The 17,356-nt window shown below is 42.2% G+C and overlaps 1 protein-coding gene across 1 annotated transcript; it reads left to right on the top strand.

The window, feature by feature from the left end:
- The first annotated feature begins 13,273 nt into the window (after window positions 1-13,273).
- LOC139932506 (uncharacterized) lies at window positions 13,274-15,973 on the top strand. Its single transcript, XM_078281779.1, has 2 exons — window positions 13,274-13,291; window positions 14,933-15,973. Exons 1-2 carry the CDS (start codon window positions 13,274-13,276, stop codon window positions 15,827-15,829), a joined length of 915 nt encoding a protein of 304 aa, XP_078137905.1. The 3' UTR covers window positions 15,830-15,973.
- Window positions 15,974-17,356: the final 1,383 nt, after the last annotated feature.

The following is a 17,356-nucleotide window of genomic DNA, read 5'->3' as shown; positions in this document are numbered from 1 at the left end:
CACTTGAATTATGTTATGATTAGTTTTTACTTACTAACAGCCAAGGAGGTTCTAACAACACGGTTACGCCGTGATAGCGGCGGTCTGCGTGCATGCGAAAATGCCGTCCGACTAGAAACAAAGACCGAAGCGAGTGCAGCAGAAGGGAGACCACTCACAGATTGGTGGCGCTGAAGTGATGTCGATGGAGGATTTGTACAAAATCAGAAATCAGTTGGGATCATTTTGGGAGGGGTGGGGTTACTTTACTTCCTAGATACTACATACTTTACTAGATTGTGGTTTCGTAAATATTCTTAAAACAGCATATTCATATGTACACCTTAAATTATTATTATTGGAAAAATACCGTTTTTATTTATTAAATCATGAAAGTTTAACTTAACATTAGATTTGAATTGAATTGCCGTGTATGAAATGTGCTATATAAATAAACTTGCCTTACCTTGCCTAGCTGTGGCTAACATTAGATGTGGGCGCTCTGGTAAATTAACCCACATGTTCTGTTTGGGGTCCAGCAGCCTCTCTACTCTGCAAGTGGCCACCCGCGTGACGCATGGTGTTCCGTATTACCGAGAGGAAGCAGAGGTGAGAGAGGTTTTCTTGCGAGGATCGTTCCGCCACTCAATAAAATAAAAAAGAACTAAATTCTGACTTTATATCTTACAATTCTGACTTTATTTCTTGGAATTCTGACTTTTTTCCCACGATTCTGAGTTTATATCTCGGAATTCTGAGATATAAAGTCAGAATTGAGTCGTTTTTTTATTTTATTGAGTGGCGGGAATGGGCTTCCATATCCATAGCTTTATCAAGTGGCACATGTTGCAGAATGTTCTTTGATTTAATTAGTCGAACAGGATTAAAATAAAGCAATAAGCCCCAAGAGATCGTGGTTTACAGTGATTTTAGAACAGCTATAAAACGGTTACTACATATACCTGGCAAGGTTTCACAAAATAAACACACAGCAACAAAAACATGCAATAATTTATTGATAACAAATAATCATTCTTCAGCCAAGCAATGTAGTTCTTCAGCGACATTTAGCAGAATGGTTGCCAAGCAACACGCAGACGCAGACACAGACAATTTGTTTGGCGCAGTAATACTGATGTGATGCGGTCACAGGTGTGTGTTTATAGAGTATTTTAAAACGGCTTCGAACGCGGCTCAGCCAATCATAATCAAGGAGCGGAACTATCCGTTTCATGAGGTAGAATTTCACACTCCGAAGCAGAAGGTGGCGGCAATGCACCTTATGACGCTGGCTGCCAACCGCCGTCACAAGACACGAAGAAGAAGAAGAAGAACAAGAAGAAGCGTAAAGCAATATGGCGGGCGAACGTTCAGTAGAGAAGTAAAGAGAGAACAAACTCGTTTCCCGCTCGGTCTTCCTGGTTTATCTGAGTCCAGTAGTTCCTGATAGCAGTCCGGGTTAAAAGCTGTAAAGCTGTAAGCAGCCTAGCCGTTTAAAGTCAGCGGGTTTCTTCCAGATCCTCGGTGCTAACTTTGTGCCGTCTTAGCTCGGATGTGTTATGCTAGGCTACTACCGTGTTAGTCCTACGGTAGATGTGCACGGTTGTGCTCGTTGTAGCGCCGCGGAGAGCGTCCGGTAACTCCGACCGGAAGACTCCGGGTCAGATAGAGGCCTCGGCGACCGGGGAAAAGCCTTTGTCTTCCTCTGATGAAGAAGCAGCTCAGGCTCACGGCCCTCGGACTGCTTCAGGTAGGAGCTCAACAATATGAACACATCTTATATCTTTTATCTATTCTCTTTTTAATGGCTCCGACGGGGCAGCGGCAGTTAGAGAGCAGAGTAAAATCAAAACAAACCAGTAAAGTAATCATCCTCCATTTTGCTCTGAATAGGTGACACTTTAGATTAGGGAACACATATCGACTATTAATAAGTTGCTTATTAACATGCATGTTAGTAGTGTATTGGTTCATTATTAGTCATTACAAACCACTGTCACATTAGTGTCACATTGAAGTAGCGCAGTGGAAAGTAAAGAAGGAAAACGAAGGAAATTTCTACCGTGAGTCACATTTTCATCTTTAGCGAACGTTTTTCTTATATAACCATGACCAAAGCCTGTCCCCAACCGTAACCAGGTTGTTTTAGTTGCCTAAACTTAACCGTTAACCCACCTTTGGAACACAATTCACTTTGTGGTGGAGAAATGTTATTTTCACGTAATACGTGTCCACAGCATGTAAATCAGGGTTTCAGAGTTCGTGTTCATATCACGTATTTCTGTGAGATTATGTTGTTAATGAGAGAGGTCAGAGGAGAATGGGCAGACTGGTTCAACAGAAAGGCCACAAATGCTCCAATAGCAGAAGGTCATTTCACAACACACAAGTTGTTGGCTCTTATGATAAATGGGCTCTGTAAATGCAAAATTTTACTTCACCCGTTGTGGGTCAAAATGACTAAGCAAGGTTCAAAAGTCTTCTGTGGATTCTTTATTCAGACATGCATGGTTCAGTTCAGTGTTCCAAACAAGCAACAAAGAAGTGACCAAGAACGGAGTTCAGGATCCACTTATATAGGTTAAAGTAAACAAAACTATAAATCTTGGCCCATAGCCAAACCTACTTGGCTCAAAACCAACCCACTAGTTCAGACTTTTAACTGCATGTCCACCTATAGAATCACTCAAAACCACACATAACCATATATAGTGATCATGCATGCATTCAAGCACTGATTACATCATTATAGTAAGCAGGACAAAAGACACTCCACTTTCCAGGACAAAGGAAAGCAAGAACAGAGTGTACTATCCATATAAAAAAGCACAATATTAATTTTATTTCTTACATTCCTCCCTTTTGTCACAAGGTGACAACTAAGATTAAAATAAAATAACACCAGATACATCCTACTCTATGTATACTTCACTTAAACAGTGAGGAAAACATCACTTCTAAGAGTTACAAACAAGCTTCAATCAACACGAATAAAAACCAGAAATAAAGGAAAACAAAAAAGGAATAAAAAAAACCCTCGTCTTCAACCCATGAGCTTTACACTCAGTAGAGGGCTACCACTCTGGAGAGGTTTACTAGCACATTCGATGCAGAGTGGTTTCCCCTCGTTCATCTAAGAGCTGCTTCGTCGTTGTCACTATCATCCTAGAAGACAGATGCATTTTGCAAAATGGGAAAGACAGGGAAAAAGAACAGCAGCTTTAGCTGCAGCATCAGCAACAGCATTTCCCTACAAAACTGGATCAACACCACTTGTATGAGCCTGACGATTACAAACAGCATGAAAATTATGACACATTGAAAGCATAGTGAGAGTCTGCATAGACCATGATATCTTCTCCAGCACCTAGAATAAAAGCACGAGTTACGGCAAAGAGTTCTGCTGCTTGCGCAGAAAGATGTCCTGTTGAACCCTCTACAAAGAAAACAAAGTCAGGGTTAGTCAGTGGTGTTTCAAACAAGGCATCACAAAGTTTGGTAGCAATGTCAATCACTTGCAAACAGCAGTGGGGTTCACTTTCCTCTGCTGTAGGAAGAAGTATGGAAGGGTTAAGGACCGAGTTTACGACCTTCAGGTGTGACTATATGTCCTAGATAACGTACGGACTGTAAAACCAGCTGGATTTTGGTTTTGAGACCTTGTGTCCGTTCTCTGCTAAGTAACAGAGAATGGAGACAGTGTCTGTTTTGCAGGCCTGCTCAGAAATGGAACACAACAACAAATCATCCACATGCTGTATCAATGTACTACCACAAGGAACCTCCCAACCTGAGAGGTTCTCAGCTACAGCCAAAGCAAACAAAGTGGGGCTGCTTGAGAAACCCTGAGGCATACGAGTCCATGTGTAGCACTTACCATTGAAAGTGAAAGCAAACCAGAACTGGAAGTTAAGATGCACAGGAATGCTGAAAAAAGCATTAGCCAAATCAATCACAGTAAACCAACAAGAATCAGATGGGACCTGAGACATTAAAGTTACCACATTTGGTACTGTGGGCGCTAGATGTTGCACAGCGTCATTTACAGCTCTCAAATCCTGAACAGGTCTCCAACCACCATTAGGCTTCCTAATGGGCAGAAGATGAGTATTGCAAAGAGAATGAGGACGCTCCACGATGGCACCTTGTTTTTTCAGTGACTCAATATCAGGAGCAATTCCCTCCACAGCCTCTAGGCTGAGGGGATATTGCCTCTTACATGGTCTGAAAGAGGATTTAGGTTCTACCACTATAGGTGTTGCAGTTTCATACAACCAAAATCAAAACCGCTAGTAGCCCATAGTATAGGCGGAATCATGGAAATCATATTTTCTTCTTCAGTTGTTAAAGGCATGTGAACAAAAGAGGTGGTGTCTGGTTCTTGGTGAAGAAGAACATCCTCATCTACATGCTCTTGAGATCCTAAAAATAACCCTCATATGTTGTCATAGTAAAAATACCTAGCATCTTAGAAGAAAGAATGATACCTTCCGGACTGCAGTACATATTTATTCCCAAAGCACACATGAGATCACGCCCTAACAAATTTACTGGACAAAAATCTGTCAACAAGAAAGGATGATCTCCTAAGTAATCACCATAAGTGACAGAAAATGGTTCAGAAATCGGTTCTAACACTGGGACTCCTAATGAGCCAACTGTTTTAAGAAATTTTGTTGATTTTGGGCGCATTTGGGAGTAATTTGGACTGCACAACGGAAACATCAGCACCAGAATCAACCCAAAAAAAAAAGGGCACCACTACATTTCCTACTTTCAAACTTACTTTAGCTGCTTTCTGTTTCCTTGGGTCTAATTTAGAGTACTGACCTTGAGTTATAATAGGGTCAGTGTCTGCCTATCCATCTGAACTATCCTGTTCACCTATCTGACCTGTCCCCGCTATCTCCTATGGGTTAGCTGGCTGGGTTAGCTGGCTGGAATCCTGGAGCATTCACAGACAGGCTTGAGGGTTGCATGTGGCCAGGATCCATCAGGTGCATTCTCACGTCTTTGTATGCCAGACCTGTGATCTGATGAACAATCACGAGCCATATGACCATACCCCCCACAGTTGAAACACCTTAGACGTTGCTGGCTGTAAAACTGTGTGGGTGGCCCTCTTCCATAGTCTCTTCCTCCACGTCCTCGTCCTCTTCCTCGTCCTCTGCGCATTTCATTGCCCCAAGTTCCCGTCTGTTGATAAAACATTAACTGTGCAGATTGGATCTTCTTACTGTGTCTTTGCTCGATGTCAGTCTGGTTCCTTTCCGCATGGAGGACATGAGCCCAGACTTCGCTGAGGGGTTTGGTTTCCCAGGTGATGCACGTAGTCATGGTCTGATTCTTCAGAGTTGGATGGAGGCCTTGTATCAACGCAGTCTTCAGCAGGTTGTTGTAGGCATCATTATCCTGGTCAACACCAGAATGGGCAGCAAACACAGATTCCATTCTAGCACGATAATCAGTAGCAGACTCACCATCATTCTGCTTGGTCCTGTAGATTTTAGGCCAACTGGTACGCAGGGAAAGCGCGGTTTTCACAGCAAAGTAGAGCTCATCCACCTGGTCTCTGTATTCCTGGTAGCCTGGATCATAGATTGTGTCCCAGCTGGCTGGCTTGATGTTCGGCCATTTTAACAGAAAACACCTGCGACATACTGCTTCCACCTCTGCCAACGTAGGATTATACATTATCAACAACTGTTTCATTGCAACCTCCCTTTTCTCACCTCCGGTTTTGTGGGGATCCGGCAGATCTTTGGAAACTTCCTTCAGCTCATCAGGTTGCCATGGCCTGTGGACCAGGACATGCGATTGCCAGAGGCCTTGACTGTTATCTAATTGTGGATTTGGATACATCATCATAGGCATCTGGTTCACTGTCTCTGTCTGTAGGTTCGCTGCCATGCTACGAGTCTGTGGGCGGTGTGAAACAGGAGTACCAGAGGCGAAACCTACATTTGAAGGAGGAGTTAAAAACCCCAATGAAGCCTCCTTCTCCTTGAGCTCAGACCCTCCCACAGTTTGTAGTGATGGATAAACATTGGATGGTTGAGGTGGAGCCTGAGATGTAGGAGGGGCTGAAACTGCCATCTTTGGAACCGCCCCCTTGTTGTCATCTTCCTCATCATCACTCTCGTCGTCACACATTCCTGATGGTGGAGTTGTGCGAGAAAGAGCATGGGGGGAAGCAGGTCCCTCTCTCTGTCCCTACTTTTCTTCTTCTTTTTCCTTCTGCTAACCCTTTCTTCTTCTCTCTTAGTCATCTCTTCTGTCCCTTTTGAAAGCATCACATTAGCTATGAACTTTACTGCTTTAGCTTCTGCTTCTCGCTCCCACTTTTGGAACGCATTCCAATTTACCTTCTTTTTACTCTCCTCACTCAATTTCATCTTTTCCTGCTCTTCTTTTTCTTCTAGCATAACCCTACATCTAGTTAAACAGTTTACGCTCAGAGTGCCTCTTATGGGAAAAACACCTTCAGTAACGTAGTGCCAAAACGGAACATCCTCAACCACGCTTTTGCCCCATTTTTCTTCCATCACTTTTACAGGACCCACAAGTGGGTCTGAAAGTAGTTCTACTTTTCCTAGTGTGCTTTCCATCTCGCTCTCAGTTGTGGTTGCTTTCTTTTGTTTTTAGAAGGCCAGTGTGGCCTCTTCCCTAGACACAATTTATGATGCTGGTGTCCAGCACCGACAAGCTACCTCTCCCCTCTTTGCTCTCTCTGCTCTGCAACTTTACTCACTTCCTTTTTTTTTTTTTTTTTTTTTTTTCCACTCGGACCACACAATAAAATCCCCCTGGACAAATTACTATGTCAAAAGTCTTTTACACTAAATATCACAATAAGTATCTATTTTCTAAATTTTATAGGCGATGCCTCCTCTATACCCGCTATGATAAACATATATCATTATTATTATTACTATTATTATTATTATTATTATTATTATTATTATTATTCCAACATACACTATTAATTTCGGTACCTTGACAACCACTTCACCCTACTCTATTACACACCCATCACTCATTTCACAACTTCATTCACACAATGCCAATGAAATGAACCATGATATCAGCCAGGTAGTTTGTACGACACTTTCGTTCAGAGCAACGTACCCTTTGTGTGGATAAATACCCACAGGACACTGATATCACTGCTTCATTCCCATCCACTCACAGTATATCACAAACAATATCTCCCCTTAAAAACTTTTTTTTTCCTCCTTTTTTTTCTTTTCTTTTTTCACTTAGGATCCCTTTCTACCCCCTGGGCTATTTCTCTTTCTACCCCCTGGGCTTTGTCCCTGACAATCTTCCTTATCTAATAACGGCAACCTCCCTGAGGCCTAACTATGCTCCCTGAGCTAACATTTTACGCCCCCATTAACTACCTAGGTTTTTTCTTTTCTCTTACTTGTTGCAACTATGAGAATACCTCCCTGAGGAAAAATGTTTTACTCCCTCCCTGAGGAAGAGAAAAAAAATTCACAGAAACTCACCACTTGCTCTTTAAAATAGATGGACGACCCACTGAACGCTACCCGTGCCTGACTTTGGGCGGGATCCAGACCTCCTTTGCTGGAGCGGAACTATCCCTGAGTCTCCTAGAGACTCCTGCCGGCAGTTGACCCTCAGTCTAGCCCCAGGCGTCGCTCAGTGCTGTGTCCATCCCATCCTCGTCGCCAAACTGTAAATGCAAAATTTTACTTCACCCGTTGTGGGTCAAAATGACTAAGCAAGGTTCAAAAGTCTTCTGTGGATTCTTTATTCAGACATGCATGGTTCAGTTCAGTGTTCCAAACAAGCAACAAAGAAGTGACAAAGAACGGAGTTCAGGATCCACTTATATAGGTTAAAGTAAACAAAACTATAAATCTTGGCCCATAGCCAAACCTACTTGGCTCAAAACCAACCCACTAGTTCAGACTTTTAACTGCATGTCCACCTATAGAATCACTCAAAACCACACATAACCATATATAGTGATCATGCATGCATTCAAGCACTGATTACATCATTATAGTAAGCAGGACAAAAGACACTCCACTTTCCAGGACAAAGGAAAGCAAGAACAGAGTGTATTATCCATATAAAAAAGCACAATATTAATTTTATTTCTTACAGCTCCAGCGACAGATGACCAGCCGCTCCTAGAGAGGTCGACCTAATAAAGTGGCCGGTGAGTGTATGTCCTGATTAGTTTTTCCATTGTCTCGCATACTACAGATGTCAGACTAACTGCCCTGTAGTTTCCTGCTAATGACATTTCCTTTTTTTGAAAATTGCACTGATTTGTGCCTCTTTCCACTCACAGGGTAAAATTGATTCTTCCAACGATTGATTATATAATACTGTTAGAGGATCGGCAATCACACAAGCCAGTTCCTTTTAAATCCTAGGATGTATCGCATCTGGCCCTGGTGATTTATAGATGTTAATATTCTGTAGAAGCAGTTTTGTATCCTCAGTAGTTATTATAAAACATTCTGTTTGCGCCCTTCAGGTTCGTTCACAAATACACTGCTGAGGTAGTCTGACAATATTTCTGCCTTTTCAATATCTTTGTCTGGTTTTGGGGAGTTAGTATTATTCTGACTAGTATATAAATCTCCTACTGATGTTTTAATTCTTGTCCTCTTATTTATATAATTCCAGATAACCTTTGGTTTCTGCTTAGATTGTCTTGCTGAGTCTTCTTCGTATATCTTTCTTAAATATTCTCACAAAGTTACTAACTCTCCGATACTCCTGTTGTACCTCTGGGTTTTTACTTCTTATTGCCTTTCTCGCAAGATTATTTTTTTCTTTAATTTTCCTTTTTGTAATACTGTCCAAGGCGAAGTTATGTTTTTTTATTCTGAGACCAGATTTTACTGATTGGTACAAACTTGTCCTCTACTTCGTTCAACTTAGCCTTTATTAATCTCCATTTGTTGTCGACATCATAGTTAGATAGGTATTGTGTCCAGTCAAAGATTTCCAATTCCCTACGTGCTTCCACAAAATTCCCCTTGTTGTAATTTTTTCTTTTTAGTTTCATTTCTCAACATTTTTGTATAACAAATGACCTTAAACAACAAGACACAATGATCGCTTTTACCTAAAGGGCCTAAATACTGAATATCATCTATCATGTTGTCCTCATTTGTAACTATAAGATCCAACATGTGGTGTGTCGCCACCTCGCCTCCTTGTTGGTTCTTGTACATGTTGAAACAACAAAGCCTTCTGAATACAGTCCAAAAACTTATTATCTAATGATGTAAGATTATCCCCCTTTGCATCAGTTAAAGGGAGGGTATCCTAGGATGTGGCAATTCTTAGTATTTCTGGTGATTTTGGTACTTGGAGGTATGAAGTAATCACAGTAAAAAAACTGAATCATGTTACTGTGCCGTTTCCCCCCAGTCACCAACTATAAAACACTCCCCCTTGTACAAGCCAGTCAGATTTTGCTCCAGTTTCTATGCTGGACTGTCTGAAATTGACCAATCAGTGCTAAGAGGAGGGCAGGCCTTCCAGAATGGCCAGCCAATCAGAGCAGTAGCTCATTAGCATAAGAAGCTGCTTATGTAAAACAACCTATTTCCTTGTAGGTGCGAAACAACACTGGGAAGTGAATAGCTAAAGCTAAAACTAAACCATTTTTACTGAAAAAAACTTAACAGATGTATTTTATAGACACCAGGCAATTATATAAAATTGCTGAAAAAGCAAAAGATACCCCTCCTTTAAATTCTAATCTATATTTGGCAAATTAAAATCACCCATAATTAATTTATGTAAGTACTTTCTAGTTGACACGTCCTCTATTAGAACCAAAAGATTATCATTGTTAGTCTCTGTACCGCTTTCAGACCTATAAATTAAACCCACCATCAAAACTCTTGGTTATTGCATTTGATCTCTACAAAAATATTCTCTTGAAACTCTGTCACTATTACAACTTCTTTAACTTCTAATGATTTATGAATATAAAGCAGTAATCCTCTACCTATATCATTATCTATATTCCTTGAAAATATATTATAACATTCTATATCATCCAAACTAAATCCTGCTGGGATCATTTTCTTCTTCCGATTTTTGGACTTAACTTCAGTGATTCCTATAATATGAATGAGTGGGAGTACTTTCAAACGAGCAGTAAATTCATGCATTTTGCTATGGAGTTGATCTGCATTTGTATATAAACATGTAATGTTGAGATGTAAAGGTGGAGACGTACAATCATGTTGTGGTTTAACGGAGTCAAGCTTACGTTCGAGTCACTGAGTCTTGGGGATTCTCACCAGTCTCCTGACCACGGACTTTGTAGGCGAATTCCCCCGATGATTTTCGCTGCTTTTCCTTTGCTTCTTCATACAGCTCTCTCTCTTTCTCTCTGTCAGTCTTCGTAAGATCGTTCGCAATTCTTCCGTTTTTATACTTGTCCATTTGATGCAGCGCAGAGATCTTCCTAAACAAGTTGGTCTTTAGCTCCATGCTTTGCAGTGTAACCAGAACAGGTCTCCCTGATCTTGCCATATTTTCCGAGCCGGGCCACTCTCACAAATGAGTCTGCGACCGTGCGGACCTTGCATGTTTTAAAATATGTCTTTTAAGGCCCTGACACACCAAACCGACGTCAAAGAACCAGCGGCGACGAAGGCCGACTGTTGCGTCGCCTCACGTCGCCTGCGTCTGGTCCAAAAAGTTGCACTTGAACACACCGCAAAGACTACAGCCAACGGCCAACTAGCACGTACGTTCTGCGCCTGCGTGAGGGGAAATCTGTATTCGTCATTCAAAAAGGGAAACCGGAAGACCTAGGACTGCAGATATACAAACCGTAAACAAAGCAGCGTTTGCTTCCCATTTTCACACCACTCTCGCTCATCACAGACGGTTTCGCTACTTCTAATCGAGAATATGTCTGATAAGAAGTTGCAAATGGCACTGGGTTGTCAGCCCTTGGTCTTTTGGTTGTGGAAGAAGAAAGGAAGAGGCGGAGGCGAAAAATAAGGAGAAACCGCCCTCTTGACTTCGTCGTTTGCTTTTGCTTTCGTCACTTCCGCTTCTCTTCTCGTGCCAATCAGAGTGATCTCTCTCACCCACGGGCTTGGCCGCTGATTCAACACGCTCAATCGGCCGAAAAGACGCCGACAGGGTCCGACTAGTGCCGACGGTGCGGGACACACCGCAAAAACTAGGGACACCGACGCTTACCGATGGCTCGACATTGGTGGTGTGTCAGGGCCTTTACAGCTTCCAAATCCTTTTGATGTCGCTCTTCTCTGTTTTCCAAATTATGCTCCTTTATTCCAAACAGTACAATATTCCATTCTCTTGATTTCCTTTCGTCCGGTTCAGTCAGAACGCTGTTAAAGGCAAGTGTATTTTTCTTTGGTTCGGCGTTCTTCACTACATCAGCCCAACTTGGCATGCCTTTTTTCTGTTGTTCTTTCAGCTGCTCCTGTATGATTTCAACAGCTCTCTGCTCATCACACTTTTTCTCCAGCTTCGATTCCAACTCCTGCATTCGTTGTTCAAATAATTGAATAATTAGCTGGCGTTTCTCTTCAATCATCTGCTCCGTCGCAATACTCTTTTCCACACTTTCCCCACAGTATGGGCAAAACCACATTATGCCCGTGTCTCGTTTTTTGTAGGATCACATACTCCACTTCATCTTTTTTTAGGCATTTTATGCAGTAGTTTTTCATACATCGTTTACAAATCAGTATCTTTGTTTCCAAACTGCCCGCGGGAGCTTGGCAAACTTGACATGCACTTTCTTTGTCCACCTCTGAGCCACAGCTGATCGGTGTTTTGTCGTTTTTCCGCCACGCCGTTCCCAACATTACTTCTTGTTAGTTCTTGTTAGTTCTTGTTCCAACATATCTCACACTCTCATGTCCTTTAATATCTGCCATAATTCACCTTCAGTTCTAGTAAATGCTTTGTTCTTTGTCGGCACTTAATACTAACTTTGAACGTTGAAGGAAGACTCAGACACGCCGGATCTAAAGGACGCTCACCCCCCGAACCGCCATCTTAGCAGCATGATCTACTGTAATTTTTTTTGCAAATAAATTGATGGAAAGAAAATTACTGAGTTAGGCCAATAATGATTGAAACCTTATTGAAGGCCATCATACGAGCAAACAAATCAGTCACAGAAAACAATATTGTTGGTGAGCGGCGCAATAGCTTTTACACACAATCCACTACAGTATAGGCCTATGAAACAATTGTAAGAAATAAAATGAATACTGTTTTTTTTTTTTTATATGAATAACACACATACCATAATGATGTAATCAGTGCATGTCCACTATACTGTATATGGTTATGAGTGGTTTTGAGTGTTCTTATAGGTGGACAATAGTTTATGCTATCCATACAGGTTTCCATATTCGGTTAAGTTGGTTGGCTTTGTCTCAAGAAATCTGAACCTGTTGTCTCTGTGTCAAGATTTATGATTTTGTTTAATCTATATAAGTGGACCGTCTCCACTCCTTTCTTTGTCACTTCTTTGTTGCTTGTCTGGAGCACTGAACTGAACCATGCATGTTTGAATAAAGAATCCACGGAAAACTCTTGAACCTTTGCTCATTAATTTTGACCCACAAGGATGAAACTTATTTTTCACCTACACAATGCCTAAATCTGATCTAACTCTCTAATGCATCAAAGGTGGATGCATATATATTATCACTGTCAGAGTCTCTGGCTGGACATCATGTGACTGTGATCCTTGCTGAGACGACCACCATCTTGTTTGACTGTCTGCTTGTGCTGTACGTCCAGCTGTGTGGAGAAACAGGTAGAGGTCAAGACTGCTGATCAAGCGGTTGCTGGTTCCAATCTCAGATTGTCATGTTGTGGTGAAGTGGGAGCGCTTCTTCCTCTGCACAAGTCAGCAGGAATGACTCAGTGTTGAGAGACGCTGTTCAATTCTGCACAGCATTTTATATGAGACTCTGTCAGTTGGATAGCAGCACTTGTATTGTTTTACCATTCACATGAATGAAATCTTAATATTTCCCCAATAGGTTTAAGTCTTCATAGAACTGCTTGGACCCTACAATCACTGTTAGTAGCTGTAGTATTATTATTATTATTATTATTGCTTTCTTTGTGGGCGTTCCCTGTCTTATCGACTGTCTCCGTTTGATGATGTCAGAGCTGATTGGCGGGAAGTGAAGCATCTGGTGGAAAGCAGAGGAACGTTGTCGGCCGTTTTGTCTCAGTTCAGGACAGCTGTGTTGAATTTGGTGTTCGCCATTAAGGAAGCAAGATGAATTCTTCAGCAGAGGTGAGAAAATATATCACTGTTGCAACTTTGATGTTAATCTGTTGGTAACGTTGGTCTGTTACCTGGGGCCTCATTTATAAAACTGTGCGTAGGATTCACGTCAAAAGGTTGCGTACGGACGAAACACAGAAAGTGCTTACGCACAAAAATATTCTGATTTATAACACAGTGCGCACGCACGTCCTACGCAGGTTTCCCTTTATAAATCACAATCAACTCGAAATGTTGCGCATGTGCACGAGCCTCATACTCCGCCCCTTAACTCCTACAATTAACCATATATGGTCAATGAAACGCCCTGAATGAATACTGATGTGTATGTAAATGTACTTGTCATTCCATTCTGTGTGAGAAAATGGCAAAGCCGGACCAGACGGAAAAGAGAAATGTCGCCGGTGGCCTCAGTTCGGGCGTCACCAACCAGAAACAGTTTGTTGAGTGGCAACATGTCACAGCAGTATTTAATGCTGCAGCTCAGAGAAGAGAACCCTTTATAAAAATAAAAAAGAAATTGTCCGATATAAAGGTTGACGCCAAGAAGCGCATTGGACTGTTGTGTCAGCACCACCGGCGGGGCGAGGAGATACCGGAGCTCTCTCCTCTTGAACGTTACATCTCGATGACGGGGGAAACCCTATTTAGTGGCATTGTGCCAGAAAAACAGCGTGACACTGACTTAACGTTAGAGAGGAAGATGAGATGCTGCTACGATACCCAGGCATCGTAAATGTGCCTTTTGTTTTTGGAAAGAGTGAACGTAACCACGCACTCAGCATTTCACATTCATTTGATTTTAATAAAAAACGCATAGACAAGTTCTGTATTCTCGTTTTCTGACTCGGGGATCAGACAGTGTGCGACCGGGATGAACAGCTGGCTGTAGAGGACGCTGCGCCTGGCACCGGCGTCTCCAGTGCGCCCCGTGCGTCATAACGCATAATTATTTATTATCTTGAGACATCCAGTCCAATTGCCTAACACCTTGAATTTGTCAGATTTAATTGTGACAAACTGGGTCTCTGCTAAAAGACTGTAATGCACTTACTTGAGACTAATTCACACCATGTCAGCCTATAATGACATGTAGATGCTTTTTGGACAAATGATCGGCTTTCAAACGAAAGCAACAAAGACACTATTTAGTTGTAGCCTAGACGTTCTTCCGACAAGGAATATTATTATTAGAGGGCCTTCTAAGTTGATGTGGAGTCGGCCTGGAAGTTAACTGAGTGTACAATGCCACTTTTTGCTTTATTTTACTGCTTTGCTATGTCAGTCGGCGTTTCCCACTGTCTCCAAAATGTGCGCACGCATGGGTCAAAGTTTCCGTGGCGGTGCGCACATTCTCCCGTCAAGTTTGTTTTTTATAAATCCCAAAGTTTGCTTAGAAAGTGGCGTACGCCTTCTTTTGTGCGTACGCAACGTTTATAAATGAGGCCCCTGGTCTGCTTATAACATAATGTTCTGTAGGAACTTTAGCCTTTTAGCTTGTACATTTGTGATTATATGATACACATGCATATTTTCTCTCTCTCTCTCTCTCTCTCTCTCTCTCTCTCTCTCTCTCTCTCTCTCTCTCTCTCTCTCTCTCTCTCTCTCTCTCTCTCTCTCTCTCTCTCTCTCTCTCTCTCTCTCTCTCAGCCCAGTACATCAGCTGATGCTTCATCATCATATGTCTCAGCTCACCAATGTATCAAAATTGACGATAAACCATACCGCTGTGATCACTGTGGGAAGAGTTTCAGTAATCTAAGTCAATGCAGGAAACACCAGCGTATCCACACTGGAGAGAAACCACACTGCTGTGACCAATGTGGGAAGCGTTTCAGTAATCGAAGTCAATGCAGGAAACACCAGCGTATCCACACTGGAGAGAAACCACACAGGTGTGACCACTGTGGAAGGAGTTTCAGTAATCCCAGTAATTGCAGTAGACACCAGCGTGTCCACACTGGCGAGAAACCATACCACTGTGACCAATGTGGGAGTAGTTTCAGTAGTCAAAGTACATACAAGGCTCACCAGCGTATCCACACTGGAGAAAAACCATACCGCTGTGACCAATGTGGGAGTAGTTTCGGTAATCAAAGTACATACAAGGCTCACCAGCGTATACACACTGGAGAGAAACCATACTGCTGTGAGCAATGTGGGAAGAGTTTCACTTTTCGATCTGCATACAAGAAACACCAGCATATCCACACTGGGGAGAAACCACACTGCTGTGAACAATGTGGGAAGAGTTTTGGTCACCCAAGTACATACAAGAAACACCAGCGTATCCACACTGGAGAGAAACCGCATCACTGTGACCAATGTGGGAAGCGTTTCAGAAGTTCAACGTCATGCAGGGAACACCAGCGTATACACACTGGAGAGAAACCATATCACTGTGTCCAATGTGGGAAGCGTTTCAGAAGTTCAAGGGGATGCAGGGAACACCAGCGTATCCACACTGGAGAGAAACCATACTGGTGTGACCAGTGTAAGACGAACTTCACCTGGTCTCATCAGCTGAAGAACCACCGGTGCATCTGAACTGCTGCAGAGCGCCTCCACTGTCTGCAGGAGGAACAAGCTTCTCTCTGTCCAACCAACGCAGGAAGCTCAAGTGTTCAGGTCACAACACCAAACCTGGTCTTCGTTCATCGTACGTTGTTTAATATACTCAGGCTAGTAGGTCTGCCAGTTCAAATTGTCTTTCGAATCTCCATTTTAGTGGACACAGCCTGTCATCCTACAGGGAAATTCCTCTTACATCTTGTCTGCAGTCTCTTTCCCTAATAGCAGACCAGCCTTGTGTGTGGGGGGTGGGGGGGATACTATGGAATCGTAAAGAAAGCACACTGATCTCAACTTAAATCACACCATTACAAGCCTAAGGATGCTACCAAGGAACGGACTTGGTAAACAGCCATAAAACTCTAATACACAATCCTGTCTGGTAATCCTTGAAGATCCTAGAAGGTCTGAGATGAGACATATTGGAATGTGCCTAAAATCACAAGAAATCTTTGATAGAGACTCATGGAACCGTTTGGTATCACATTTGGTTGGACTCTAATGTGTATTTCTTGTTTTATATGTAACCGTGATGTTTTATATAATAGATATTGACATTATTCAATTTCTTCATCTTTTATGGGGCTTAGGTAGTCATGTTTACTACCTAAATGCTCAAGAAATTTTGCATTAATGTAACGAAGGTCAATTTTATTGTGTAGATCTGGGAGCCAAAATTACTATTGTATGCATATGTAATCAGGTTTTTCCTGCTGTAACTCTAGATCAGGGGTGTCAAACTCAATCCATGAATGGGCCATATTGAAAACTCATGACAAATTCGCAGTCCAGATAAGAGCCATATTTATTTATCTTAACACTTCTTAAACCACATGAATAATTGCATCAAAATATGCCTGGCCATTTCAAAACTCAAACAATAACCACATATGGGATGGCTGCACTTGAAGCTTAATATTAAAGAAAACAAATAGAATAAAAATGGCAAATTTTTTTCAATCTCTTTACATGCCTCGATGGGTTTGTGGGTCTATTGGACTCACCTATTGTCACCTATTTGCTAGACACCTGGCAACTTTTTTTGGCTGCAAGTCCATCAATGTTTGGAGTCATTTTCTGAGCTGTTGAAACTCTCAGTATGGAGTGCAGGTGTCTGTCAGCGAGACGTGTTCTGTGTGATGTTTTAATTATCTTCATGACAGAAAATAGCTGCTCACACAGGTCCGAGCTGCCAAACATACACAGCATACGGGCAGCATGCAGGCGGAGTCCGGGCATCGCTTCTGGGATAAAACGGGGGAACTCGCTCGCTTACCCCGACAGAATTGTACTTGGCCCTGAGTGTGCTGTTACACTGGAGTTCGATCAACCCCATTTGCATGTTCATCGGTGCGCTGTCCACATCAGCCGCAAACGGATTACTGAACAGTTCGAAATTGAATTTCTGAACCTCAAGGTCTGCAAATCGTCTTGTAAACTCTGTGCAAAGTGCGCTCATGGGAAGGAGTTGTAGTTAGTTTGTTATTTTTTGGGATGTCGGGA

The sequence above is a fragment of the Centroberyx gerrardi genome, chromosome 23 (assembly GCF_048128805.1).
Source record: "Centroberyx gerrardi isolate f3 chromosome 23, fCenGer3.hap1.cur.20231027, whole genome shotgun sequence".
In the NCBI taxonomy this organism is placed as follows: Eukaryota; Metazoa; Chordata; class Actinopteri; order Beryciformes; family Berycidae; genus Centroberyx; species Centroberyx gerrardi.
Note: the sequence above shows the minus strand (reverse complement) of the source record. Positions and strands in the feature narration are given on the sequence as shown.